General features: G+C 37.4%; 1 protein-coding gene across 9 annotated transcripts in view; it reads left to right on the forward strand.

Moving 5' to 3' along the window:
* ntrk2a (neurotrophic tyrosine kinase, receptor, type 2a) overlaps positions 1 to 14,334 on the forward strand; it is a 98,182-nt gene that overhangs the window by 73,387 nt on the left and 10,461 nt on the right. For 8 of the 9 annotated variants that reach the window (XM_041999443.1, XM_041999444.1, XM_041999449.1 and 5 more), the window contains 4 exons: positions 3,039 to 3,169; positions 8,508 to 8,680; positions 8,804 to 8,959; positions 9,425 to 9,515. In XM_041999443.1, coding sequence (XP_041855377.1) covers positions 3,039 to 3,169; positions 8,508 to 8,680; positions 8,804 to 8,959; positions 9,425 to 9,515 — 551 coding nt within the window. The remainder of the gene's footprint in view (positions 1 to 3,038; positions 3,170 to 8,507; positions 8,681 to 8,803; positions 8,960 to 9,424; positions 9,516 to 14,334) is intronic. The other variant, XM_041999445.1, reaches the window with a different exon arrangement.

The raw sequence follows: 14,334 nt of genomic DNA on the forward strand, positions 1-14,334 counted from the left end.
CTTACACAGATTAAATATTAGGGCTGCAACTAATGATTATTCTGATAGTAGATTAGTCATCGACTACTGAAACGACTAGTCAACCAATCGGATTCTGTATCTCATAAGTATTAAATGGCTCTTATTTCACTTTCAGCTTTTAAATCTTGCATGAGGTTGTTATGCAAGTCTGACATGCCTCCTCTTTAAATGTTCGAGCATTGCAGACGTACTTCTGTGGTACACAAGGTCCGCTTTACAAATCTCATATGTATTTAATTTATTTTGTAAGTTTAACGTGAAGTTACCCCAGACTTTTAATGTCCTCTACCGCCATTTTGTTCCATGGTCAGCCACCATATTTTTCCCCTGGCGGATTTTATTGTGCATGTGCAACACTCAGCAGAGATAGGATCAGAAGATGTCTCACTCTGTAGGTTTTTTTTTTTTTTCCGTTGTCGACTGTTTTTATTGTTGGCTATTGTTGACAACGTCGACTAATCGTTTCAGCCCTATTAAATATACTCATCAAACAGATGTAAATATCCCATGGTGGGTTTGTTTGCTTGCACCTTCTTATGCTGCATTCAGAATACCTCAGAAGTAGGAAGACAGAACTCCATCTTCATGTTCACAGTGAGGAAAAAAAGACTGCCTCCGGATTGGATTTGCTGTAAATAACCAACAGTTTGTTAGGTGCTGGGTACTTAGTCAAATCTTAATAAAAATAATAATAATAAAAATAATAATAACAGAATAAAATGTGACCCTCTAACTACTTAATTTAGCATTCTATATGTCCTTATATGTCTGAATGCAGCATCTCAAATATCTCAAATTTTCTCCTTCTATCTCTATATCTGTCTGTAATATTGGGTTATGTTGGACCTCAGCAACTTACAGTGTAGATCGATGCATCTACTTCTGTTGGTCTTTAATGTGATATTCTAAATGTGGACAGCTTTTCTTCAAATGCACCACTTAATGACATCACACATAAATCCCAGCTCTTGGTGTCTTCTCTGTGTATTTGTGTTTGTGAGTATTTGTGTGGTTTAACTTTAAGGAAGAGCATTGTGGTGTTAATCCTTCTGTGGAATTAAACCTTGTGTCATAAACATGGTGAGAAGCCATATTTTCCTGAAATCAGCTGGCATGGAGTCACAAGTTACTTAGCAACAGGAAGCAAGGTTGTCAACTCTGATCCCGCTGTGTGTGAGCATACAGGAGGAAGCGATTACATGCATGAAACAAACAGACACAATTCTCAAATTTACATCCAAGGAAAACCTGAATGAAATTAGCATATGGTATTACAAAATTATTGAATTTGTGAATTATATTAAGCATCTATAGTAAAAACAGTACATAAATCATAACATAAAAGAAACAGGAAAATAAATCCTCAGGCACATAGTATGAAATGATAATCTACAGAAAGAAAGGTCTGAAGAGTGAGTCTGTATATGCATTTGTGCACATATTTTAACTAAAACTGCACACTAAGACACATAATCTTCATAATCTCCACTCCTGCAGCAAAGCTTTTGTTAAAACAAAAAAAAAGAAAGAAAAGAAAAGAAAAGAGAAACAAATATGGTTTACATAATTAAGTGTAATATAAATAAAGGTACTAATAAACAAGAAACACATTTTAACTTGTGCTTAAAAAGTATAAAGTAAACACAACACAATAATCTAAATTAGGTATTTTAGCCATGGATTACATTTCTGGTTAACAACAGTGACATTTTGAGTAGTGGTTTAAGCCAATCTTGCCCCAACTATGTAATTATAGAACAGCCACACATTACATAAGAGCCCTCAAACCTTATCATTACTTTATAATGCACAGAGAAAATTCTCGGTGAAAGAGTCTGGGTTAATTACAACTACACTCCAGGGATTTATGATTGTGTCTTCCTGTGTGAAATGGAAGAAGGACAAGGAGAGAAATGTGGCTACACTCACATTCTGCACTGCAGCAGCTTATCATGAACACGCTGCTGTAAAACAAAGAGGAGGACAGGCTATAACATAATATAGTCATAGAAAATAGCATAGCTAGAAGTTGGATAAAACTTGGCTGTTTCTGTTAATTGAGATATTTGGTTATCATCAATAACCAAATACTATATCATTTTCTTTTTTTTAAAGATTTCTTTCAAAAACGTACAAGATCCAGCTTTACTACAACAGGTAACATTGCACAAGCATTAAAAACTAAATCTATTTAAATGGCAGAAGCAGATTTACGGTATAAGTCTTAAGTGTCTAGTATTTTAGGGACGGAGCCATGGCAAGAACTGAATGGTTGAGTTTCAGTGCCTAAAACTAAACATTCAGTGTAAATTAAGACACAAAATGGCCCCTTCTCATTTACAGTTTGTCACATATATTGGGATTGTTGATTTTCTAAATGAAAGTTGGTCTGATAGATCTCAATCGAAGTCTCTTGACATCTAAACACAATATGCAATGAGGTTGGAATTAGCTTTACTGGGATGTCACTGTCAAGGACACTTGATTATAGGTATATTGTCATTGTTTGGGGTGTCCTTTAGCCCGTCTTCTCACCAACCGGTAACTGAAAATGAGAGAATTTAGCAAAAAGAAAAATAAAAGAGTGCATATTCTTTAAAATCCAGGGTCAGATCTCAGACTCAGGTCTCCTGGGTTGAATTTCTGACTTGTTCCTCCAATACTCCTCCAAACTCCAAACGTGAGCCTTGGTACTAACTTAACTCTGGGTTGTTGGAAATTACAATGCAGATATACTTACTGTCTTCAGATCTTGTTCTCTGATGTTTCCTGGCCAGCTGTCAGTATGTACTGTAAATGACTAGGATGATGAAAAATAATTAAACTAATGCTTCAAACCCCAGTCTGTCAGTGTTTGTGTTAATACCATTGCTAGTCAAATTCTTCCTCAGTATACTCACAAAATCACACAGATGACATGAAAAGCATTTAAAAAATTGTGTGAAGAGTAATCTGCAGTGTTTTTCCACCAAAATGGATGAAAATTAAAGTTTTTTCTCTTTGTTTCAACCTTTCAGTTGTCCAGCATATAAAGAGACACAACATCGTGCTGAAGAGAGAGCTGGGGGAAGGAGCCTTTGGAAAAGTCTTCCTGGCTGAGTGTTACAACCTCTCACCTGACCAGGAGAAGATACTGGTGGCTGTCAAGGTAATCTCAAGGTCTAAAGATGTCATTTTTCAGTTTTCCAAAAACCTATATATAATGCAGATTCCTGTTCATTTGTAGTACAGTATTGGTTAGATGTTGTATTTTCTAATGAAACTTAATTTATTTATTTATATTTTTCTTTCATGTTTCCCTGCAGCTAAGAGTCACACAGAGTTTTCTCTGAATGTGTTTATTTTTAGTGAGATTTTTTTATGCTTTCTTTGTCTGGAAATATGCAATTACTGTGATTGACAGCAGGGATTGTAAGGAAAGCTAAATGGACCACTCATCAACACACAAACTTTTTTTTTTTTTGTCATTTTAAAAAACTAAACTTCAGACGTGGAGTAGAGGATAATCTCTACAAATACATCCTGTTTTTCTTTAAATTAATTTCTTTCAAGTCTAGTTTGAAAACAAGTGATTTTATGCAGCCCCTGATCCTGCAGAATTAGATTTACAGCTTAAAATATAATATTAATGGTGTCACAGAAGGTGAAATTATTGCTTTTTCTACAATATTTAGAAGTTGTATTTGATCCCTGCAGAACATCCAAATTATCGACCAGTTTACAGCAGATAATCTTATGTTGCTAAAATGGATACATAGAATTCAATCACTTCTATGGTGTTTGTACAGTATTTAGAATCTATGATCACCTCTATTTCTTCAGCCATGGTTAGAATGCCATTCCTTTCCTTCCTTTATTCTCAAGAAGAATAAAGGTGGGGTTACATTCAAAAACCGCTGACTTCCGGATCAAATTGAGTGGCTTCCCAGGGAGCATCCTCTTGTCACATCTATCTGCCCATCAGTCCCCATCAAGACTGCACTGCAGTGAAACTAGATCTGAATGGTTAAGAAATCTTCATTAACAATACATGACCTGTGACAGACCCCCCCCCCCACACACACACACCCTTTATCCTTTACAACCCATTTCCTCCGTCCTCCACACCTCTGGCTTTCACCTGCAGGACTTACTCATCATCCTGCCTCCGTTCCTCTTCTCAAATCCTCCACCTTCTTTTCTCTTTTTGGACTTCCTATTTGCTTCCAGCTAAGCTCTAAACTGCCTGCTGACGCGGACTGCCAGCTTAGCTTTAGCTCAAGCTAAATGCTCTGCAGAAAAAAAATAAATAAATAAACACCTAAAAAGTCTTGGAAAGGAAAACTCTTGCAGAGTGTGTTAAATCCAAACACTACAGTAAGCTTCTCAAACTATCCACTAAATGCGGTTGCATGTAGATATGATGTAGGTGTTAATATAATAAATCAATATCTTTTTTTCTTTTTTAACTCAAAATAATGTTTAAGCCTAAATCAGAAAATGGTGGGACTGTATGAAACAAAGACAAATATGGAAATACATTTCTTTTAATTTTATTTCAAACTCAAAAAATGTCATATTTAAATTCTTCAGCTTAATTTAATTTATGAATAAACATTCCTGAATTTTAGACTTGCAACATATACCACAAAAAAAGCAAAAGATGTTGAGATGGGGATGATTTAAGGCTATGCTGAAGTCAAATAACAATGCAACAGGCGATTTTTATCTGGGATGCATTGTGTTCAAACACACAGAAAAATATATAAAAAAAATAAAACAGATATACTATATTCATGTGGAACATCTTTTCCAAGGGTCTCCTGAGGAAGAAGGTACTGGGAATGGACTGACCTTCCTGCAGTCCAGATGTGGCCCAGTAGAAAATAAGAAGAAAAAAAAAATGCAACAATGGCAACCCTGCACTGTTATACAAGAAAAAAACAAAATAACACTTGAAATGTTCCATCATCTATAATCTTCAGTGAAAAGCTTTAAAGTGTTTTGAGAAGGAATTGCAACATTACAAAGTGGTAAACACTTTACACTCTCAACAGTTTTTGAGTGTTTTGCAGGTCTGACATAAAAAAGATGTATATTACTAACTAAATGAAGCTAAATGGACACAACATGAAATATATGGTTTCATACTGTCTGAACAAGTTTTTTTTATATACTTTAAAAATCATTGTTTCATTTATATGGGCCGCAGCCTCACAGCAAGAAGGTCGCTGGTTCAAATCTCTGCTGGGGGAAGGTTTGAACCTTGAGGGCAGTGGCCTTTCTGTGTGGAGTTTGCATGCATGCATGTTAGGTTAATTGATGACTCTAAATTCTCCCTGGAGTGAGTGCGAGTGTGAATGGTTGTTTGTCCCTGTCTGTGTTAGCCCTGCGATGGACTGGTGACCTGTCCAGGGTGTACCCTGCCTCTCACCTGTCAAGGCTGGGATGGGCTCCTTACCTGCAAGGAAAGTCTATTTGTATAGCACAATTCAACAACAGGGTGATTCAAAGTGCTATATAGAAACATTGAAACATAAAATAAGAAGCATAATTTAACATTAAAAACAAAAGAAAAAGGAAAAAGAAAAAAAAGTACATTAGATAAAAACATTATTAAAACATAATCAAGTTTAAAAATGGCAGCTGAAAGGAAACAGATGCAGAATTGATTTTTTTAGGTAGACCCGTAAAAACTGTTACAATACTCAAGGCGACTAAAAATTATGAAAAGCATTGTTACATATTTTAATGTGAGGCTGCATGGACTGCTTCCAATAACACACTCATCATGTTGCTTATTATTATTGCTGCATTAACAACAAGATGTATGTTGATAAGAACAAACTTTTTAAATAGATTTTCTACTTGGAAGTATCTTCACACAAGTTACAAACAACGTATCAAGGATTTTTTTTTTAATATTTGCAGAAAGACATTCACAATGCAGTCCTTGGATAATCCAAATTAATCTACTTCTGAAAAGAAATGGAGGTTGTGTGTGTTGATACAGTAGGATCACAAACAAAATTCCACTCATCTCTGTTGCTTAGGGATAGAAGCTCAGACTCAAGAGACTGATATCTCACAAGTTGGAACCAAAACATAAAACTTGCATGGTGTTTGAGTAGATGACACAGTGGTGTGTTTCTAGTCTCTGCCATGCAGAAGCTGTACTTCATCAGTCAGAAAACAACGGGTAATCACAAACCCAGTTTCTGAAGTTTTGTATAAAACTTGCACAATTTGATACAACTTTATTATTAAAGTTCATGAAGCACCTTGAAGACTGACACAGTATCAGTATCTTCACTGTTGATGAGCATGGGGAGATTGAGCAAGCTGTAAGATGTTTATATTTCTAATATGGTAAATGGTTTGCGTTCATATAGTGTCTATTAATCTTTTTGCAAAGCACTCCACAGCATTTATTCACTCTTCATAGAGTAATACACTAATCACAGCAGAACATTCATGCAAGATATAGTTTATTAGTAGACAACCCCACTCCACAACCCCTTTCAAATTTATTATACTGTACTTACATTGACTTCTGTCATGCCTACTGCATTACAGGAACATGTTCTTGATTGTAGATCACATTACAACAACCTGCATTGGCCAAGAAGGCCTAATGATTCTGGCTTGGGAGTGGACCATCAATCACCCAGTCATCCATTACACAGAAGCTAGTTTAGCTGTTTCTATGTATTAAACACTGAGGTGCCGTTGATCAAAGAACACTGTAACATGTACAGATATGTATAAAATGCATGTACTCACATGAACACAAAACATTATTCTCTTGTATCTCATCAATCATCAACACCGAGGACTTTCAATGATGTTGCCTTCACACATGTAAATGAGCCCCTACGTTCGCCAGCTGGAGGCTGTTGATTGTGTTTTATTTTTCCACAGACCAAAATGCACTCAGACTGGATGACTAACAATGTATTATTGTGGCTTTTGGCCTAGGAATTAAAGCGGCTTTAAGTTCAAAGAGTGAGAGTCTGATTGTTCTCCTGTAGATGTTTCTGTCTCACTGGGAAGTCTCTGCTGTAACAGCCCTGAATTCAATATTAATATGCTGTGCTCAATGCGGTGATTCATGTTTGCTGCAGTGGCTATTCGATGCAATTTGATGATTGAGCACAGAAAGAAAAAAGAATAGGAGTTTTCTTGTTTGTTTGGTTGTATTCCAGCAGGGGATCCAATGAAGATCCTCATAATCAAATAAGGATAACAAAGGAAAGTCATCATGCTCTATTTAGTGGCATTTTAGTGCGGCTTTAAAATAGATTTTGATATTTCTAAATGCTTCATTAATTGTTAACAAATGATCTACTAATGCATTATACAATGAATTATAGGCTCACGAGGGCAAAGTTAGTGTTAACATGCCGTTTAACCTCTCCCAGCATCACACTTATCATCACGGATAATCTCTGGCTGCCTTCTACAGAATGGAAAACTTGTCAAAATTGATTCATTTCTAACTTTTGTCATTTATCCCAAAACACTAGACTACTCATTAGCCTGCCAACTCATATTTCCTATACATGTTTGATATCACATTTCAAACTGAGGCTGGAGAACAGGCGTCCATACTATAACTATATTGTAATAGTCCTCTAAATCATCTTCATGCAGTATCACATTGCAGTCTATAATCTAAATGACCAAATCCCTGTTTCCTGATATGTGACTGGTTGGATAGAGCTGGATGGAGTTGCATTCAGTCTCATTTTCTGGCATCTCAGCATTCTGAATTAAAGGTCACAGGTCATTTACTTCTTCCTGGACTTTCTTTGTGACTTCTCGTCCTGTAGGCCTGTATTTGTAACAGGAGCTTCTGTCAGGTTTGTTAGTACACAGACAGAAAAACAAAGATACATCCATAAGTGAAAAGCTCACATGTATCCATGTCATATGCTGTAGGAAGACCATCAATTATTCATGTAGGAAAAGAGAATTTTTTTCTATATATTTTATCTTTAGATGTGATATTAATACAGAGCACATATCACTTTCATTTCCTGTTACTCAGTCTCTCTTTCACACACAGACTATCTTTTTTTTCTTTCTCTGTCACAGATGCTTGTGTTACACAACCTCCGTGACAGATTTCCTGATTCATGGAAGGAAGATAAAGATTAGTTTCAAAGGGAGCCAGGAAATATAATGAATGTAAACAGTGCTGTGCTTTCTAATGACTTACATTAATATAAAATGCCCCTATTTCTTCTGTTCTGTCAGTGAATCGGTCTTTCCTCTGTGGCAGTAATGTCACACTGAGTGTGACAGCTGTGCTGCTGTAACTCACTTTTACAAGGCATAAGATTTTTTGTTTTTTTCATAGTGTACATTAGCTAAATAAATTAGATGAGACTGGATCCGTTTTGAAAATGACTAATTGGCCACAGTGTGCAGTGCATAATGTGTGAGTTTTTCGTCACTTCATTAAAATGTCATGTGTATGTGTTTGTATTTGTGTGTGTTTGCAGACGCTCAAAGAAGCCAGTGAAAATGCTAGGAAGGATTTCCACCGAGAAGCAGAGCTGCTGACCAACCTGCAGCATGAACACATCGTCACTTTCTATGGAGTCTGCGTGGAGAGTGACCCTCTCATCATGGTTTTTGAGTACATGAAGCACGGAGACCTGAACAAGTTCCTCAGGCATGAGTTTCCTCATTGTTACATGATAACTCAAATCAAAGCCAAATGTAACTGGATGTCTGCTACTGAGAAAGAAAATCCACCAGAAAAGCATTTAAAAACCCATCACTTGCTCCTTCACAGGGCTCATGGTCCAGATGCAGTTCTGATGGCAGAAGGCCAGACCACCAGACCTGTGGAGCTGACCCAGTCTCAGATGCTGCACATCGCCCAACAGATTGCGTCTGGCATGGTTTACCTGGCATCACAACACTTTGTGCACCGCGACCTGGCCACCAGGTGTGTTCACTTATGCCATTACAACATCAGGAAAGCATCATTGTTTAAACACATTTAGTGAGACTCCTCTTACCTGCTGACAAAGTAAAATCAGGTTTGATAAATAATACAATGTTATATCTGTAAATGAATATTTTTATTTTTGTCATCTGTGAGATTTCCACATGTTTCCACAAATTCAGTCCTTTGGACAACATCTATAAATCTGTTAACCAAAACTTTCACAAAGTCCTATTAAATCGATCAGTTTGACGATCAAAGGGGTAAAAAACATGAAAAAAAAATCACTGAGAAAAATATGTAAACTTTAGAGGAATCCATCATCTGTAATCTGATTTATGCCTGATTCAATCTGCAATAGTGAATAGTTAATTCCAAACATGTTAAGTTTCCAAACCTATAACTCAACTCAAATTATATGACACATCCAACATCTTGTACCTTTGTATGTATTTTGCTCAAAAGGAACTGCCTGGTGGGAGAGAACCTGCTGGTAAAGATTGGAGACTTCGGCATGTCCAGAGATGTCTACAGCACTGACTACTACAGGGTAGGTGTATGTGTCGATATCTTTTCTTGCCCTTCTTTAAGCTTCTAGCCTCCCTCCTCCCTGCTGCATGGATCCCTCTGCCACCCCACCTGCATGGGCATGACTGACTGACGGAGTTCATCAACTGAACGTTCACTGTGGTAGGCGGTAGAGAAATTACACATCTGTAAATAACTGACTGCATGTACTTAATTAAACTCAGCAAAGGGGAAGATAAATGTGTTTTCTTTTACTTTACATGTTTATTTGAAAGAGACTGAGGACAGAAGAATACTTTAAATATGGCAGATTTAGCCAAAGGGCTAATTTTCATCTGCTTCCCTTGGCCAGGTTTATAAAGGCTTCCTGGAATAAGAGAAAAGAGAATCAGAAAATTGTGATGAAAACAATTATCTGTTGATCCAAAACTATTAGTCAATGACATAAAACTGATCAAAAAGTGATAAAAAAAAAAAAAACAAAGACAAGAATTGATAATAACATGGTTAAAATCTATGCTCCATAGAGACACAGTAATGAAATCACAAAGCAAAACAACTACATAACAACAAAAAGACGAATACAAACATCCATTGATCTACAAATATATTAACCAATAAGCTAACACTGATCAAAAAGTGTAAAGCAAAGACACAGTTAATAGAATTTATTATAAATTGTTCAATTTTGATTCTAAAAATTGCTATTATAAAGAAATCTACATCAAATCACAGCTTTGTATGTGATGCATGGACATGCAGCAACTTTGCTTTGACTGTCAAGATAAGTCAGGAGAAGAAGAGTCAGCTAAAAGCGTGTCTGTAGGTTTTCTTTCTTTTTTGTTTGTTTGTTTTGTTATGTTTTGTTATGTTTTGTTTTGGTTGTTCTGTTGTGTAGCAATCTGTTACCTTTCCAAAACGCCAAATCCTAATAAATTGTATTGACTGATCATTAGTGACTGTTCATTTTTCCAGCCCTTTCTTTCATCCTCTGAGACAGACTGACATGACTGACAGTGACAGATAACTCAGAAGGGGCGGAAGAAGGAGGTAGAAGTGGAAACGGCAGTCATTCAGTGACAAGAAAAATCTTTATTTGGGCTAAATAATGACCTAAACAATGACACTGAAAGATGATCATTTATAGGACATTTGATGCATGTATCATTTAGTAATGAAGCTGACTGATAAGTTTTATTTCTGATATAAGATCAGCTCTTCTTGTGTTGAATCCAGTCACTAGGAAAATAAATGTTTAGTCTTGTTTAGTTGATTTGGAAAGGTAGTAATCTAGATCACAGCTGCATTCTGATTTAGCTCTCTTTTATTTTTCATTACATGCCTATATTTAAAACATCAGTTTATTGGAAAGGATAGTGCATCATGACCATGAGAAGACAACTTCAGGTTTATTTTTAAAGAAGTTTATCTCAGTTTTCCAATATGTAGATGCTTTATGGCCTCAGGAAATGGTTGCGGTGTTAAAAACAAAACTAGATAGACATATGAGATAAATTTTGGTAGCCTATAATTATGTATGCATGACAAATTAGATTAATAACTCTCCTCAGTGGTATTCTTTTGTACTGTCTGTGTGACGACACAACAACCTCCCCACTTGTCCTCCTCCACCTCCTCCTTCCTTCCTTTCACCCCTCCGCAATAAAGCTAAGTGCTGAGGCTGTAGCCATGGCAACGGGTGAAGGCAGTGGCGGTGAGCCTCGGAGTTGAATCCAACGTTTCTCAGGAAGAAAAGTAATCAGACAACTTCTGTTTAGTATGCTGAGGCAGTAGTGGAGAAAGAGAGAGGGAGAAGGGAAGAGATGGAGGCAGGATGGTAGCAAAAAAAAAAAAGATGAAAGAAGGAAAGACATGAGGGAGCAGCAGGAGGAGAGAAAGAAGAAGCAAAAGAAGTAGAGTGACAGGAAGGGAGACAACAAAACACAAATAAAGATACAAAGGAGAGTAAAGGCAGCAAGAGAGTGATGAAGGAATATACAGTATGGTGAGGAGTGAGAGGAGCGGTGCGGAGGCATGGCAGCCTGTGGAGACGACATCTTACAGGAAGAAACAAACAATACGGGACATGCAGGTTTACACAAACAGTGCAGGATATCAGAGACAGACAGAAACAATGAGAAATGACTAGAGAAACACGCAGAAGTAGACAGGAGAAAAACAGCACCCCAGAAAAAATAGCTACAGGATGGTGTTTCAGCATCCAGGAGAAACAGAAACAGAAGTGTATGTGTGCACATGTGTGTTGGTGTGTGCGTAGGAAGGTGTAGGGTGTAGGGACCCAGTCACGCTTTTGCGTCAGACGAGAGCAAAGATGAGTCATAGAGGAATTGGAGCTCACCCCCCCCACCTCTCAGTGCGTATGTATGTGTACATGTGCATGTGTGTGTGAGTGTTTGTGTGTGTGAGCTTATGGAAATAGAAGCAGAGACGATAGACTGAAGGCGCTGCAATGACGTCACTGAATCCCCTGTTACACAATGAACCTGACAGGCGCTTCAGAAGACAGACAGGATGCCTTGAATCAAACCTTGAGCCTCTCCATGCAGCCAATTTTTAGTGTGTGTGGGTGTGTGAGCAGAGTCAAAAAGGGTATAAAAAAAACATACACACTCAATAAAGTACAGTACATTTATTATTTTTCTCCCCAAAGTGATTTTATGTCCAGAGAGTTGGATGAAAGACACTCAATATTTTTGCTGAATTGTTTTGTGCTGCTGACGCAGACTGTAGAAAACCACTGGCCAGAAAGCAGAGCTGAACAGTCCCTACAGACTTCTTGAGGGAAATAAATTTATCTTAACCAATGATGTGAAAACGCCCAACAATTTACAGAGAATAACAATATAGCTAGCCTTACTGGTATAACTGACTAATTGTTTTGCACGGTTCATTGGACTGTTGACACTTTCCACTGAGAAACATTTATTTTGGTGTGAGCAACATATTTACTTGAGCTGTGCACATGGAAAGTTTCCAAAACCTTCTGTGGAAAAAGGAGATGGAAAATGGACTAGATCCATACAAAAGAGTTTTCTTTTTTTCTTTTTTTTTTAATAGATCCAGTCCATTTTTTTCTATAATTAAATCTACACACAAGCCTTTATATAAGAAATGGATGTGGCCAAGGTGACATCACCCCAGGCTGGTTTTGATTCTGGAATTAAATATTTGGACATTCCTGTCCTGGTTTTCTTGTACTCAGAAATAACTGCATTTGGCCAGAACATTTCAGCTACCAGGGATCAGACCACCAGAGTCCCAGCCTTTGACCATTGCTTCATTCTGAAGGCAGAAAGGAGCAGGAGACTGATGGGAAAAGTGGTGTAGTGTCTGCAGTGATGCGGACATTGTACAAGTATGTTGTGGTAATGTCAGCAGGCGAGGTGTTACAGCCCTCACCTATGATCCTGCGCTGTGGATGGTAATTGAAAGATTGAGATCATAAATACAAGTGGTGGAAATGACCTTTGTCCAAAGGGTGCTTGAGCCAACCCCTGGGGATCAAGTAAGGAGTTTGCTCATCTGGAAGAGACTCAGACTAAAGTTACATCAAAAGGGGCCATTTAAGGGGGGTTTAGGCATGTGGTCAGGAAGCCTTCCAGACACCTCCCAAGGGAGGTTATTTGGAGATGTCCCACCGAGAGGAGGCCTTCAGGCAGATCCTAGACCGGCATGAAAGTTTACATGTCTGAACTGGGAATGGCTTGGTGTCCTTTTAGGAAGAGCTAGAGGAGGTAGTGGGAAGAGGGAAGTCTAGAGATATCTGCTTAGGCTGTTGCCCCCACAACCAGGAACCAGAGGAGAGGCAGAAAATTGCAGTATGGATGGATGGACATGAATATGTGACTGGAAATGAATACTTGAAACTTAATTGGAAACATAATTTATCTTTAAAGCCTAAAATTTAACCAACTATGGAATTATTTACAGTAAGACTTAATCCATTATTATGAATTTACTTATTATTCACTGGAAAATTGACACTTTGTATTCAGCCCTGATAAATACTGGCTATGTACTTTATTGTACTTTAAACCACTTTCCTGTCACCTTCATGTCTCAGGCCTGTTGGCTTTGATATGCAGTCTGTGAACTGTGCATGGTGCTCCAAATTACCAAAGGAAAAACAACTTGTTTGACAGACAGACAAAGAGCGACAGCGAGAGAAAATATATTAAAGAAATATCTCATTTATTATTCTGATATTTTTAAAGTAACCTGAGTTGCCTTGGCAAAAAATCCCCAAAATGGGCACGCATTGCCTTTCTGTATGTTTGGTAGAAACCTCAAGCTGACTGGGTTAGTTCTCTACAGAGAAACTCTCATATGTTCAGGATCGGACTCTGGCTGCGTAACTCCAGGACTTTCACAAAGTTTTCTTGGGCCTATTTGTGTGTTATTTTGAACATATGCATAGTGCCATTGTCCTGATATTAAGTAAAGCTCCCAGCCTGAAGTCCTCAACACTGTTTTTACTCAGTAAGTCTGAGTAAAACCTTCTCCCTATTTCCCTCTATTGAACCTGTATAATTTGTTTATGAATATGAATATTACAACCTGTATCATCTGTTTCCTATATTGACAGTTTTAGTGACGTGGACCTCTGTGCCTTGTATTCTCTTTCCACACTGAGACAAATTTAGGGCTACTTATTAGGTCTTACTTTTAGGTCTTATTAGGTCTTACTTTTATTTTCCTTTTCATGTTTTGAAATGTATACATGTATCTTTTGGCAGGTTTACAGCATGGTAACTAATAGGTGGAGTGCTGCATCAATGGTTTTGGGCTATTTTTTAGTTCTTCAGTTTGCTCATCTCTACAAATGT

This window comes from Melanotaenia boesemani, chromosome 11 (assembly GCF_017639745.1).
Source record: "Melanotaenia boesemani isolate fMelBoe1 chromosome 11, fMelBoe1.pri, whole genome shotgun sequence".
In the NCBI taxonomy this organism is placed as follows: domain Eukaryota; kingdom Metazoa; phylum Chordata; class Actinopteri; order Atheriniformes; family Melanotaeniidae; genus Melanotaenia; species Melanotaenia boesemani.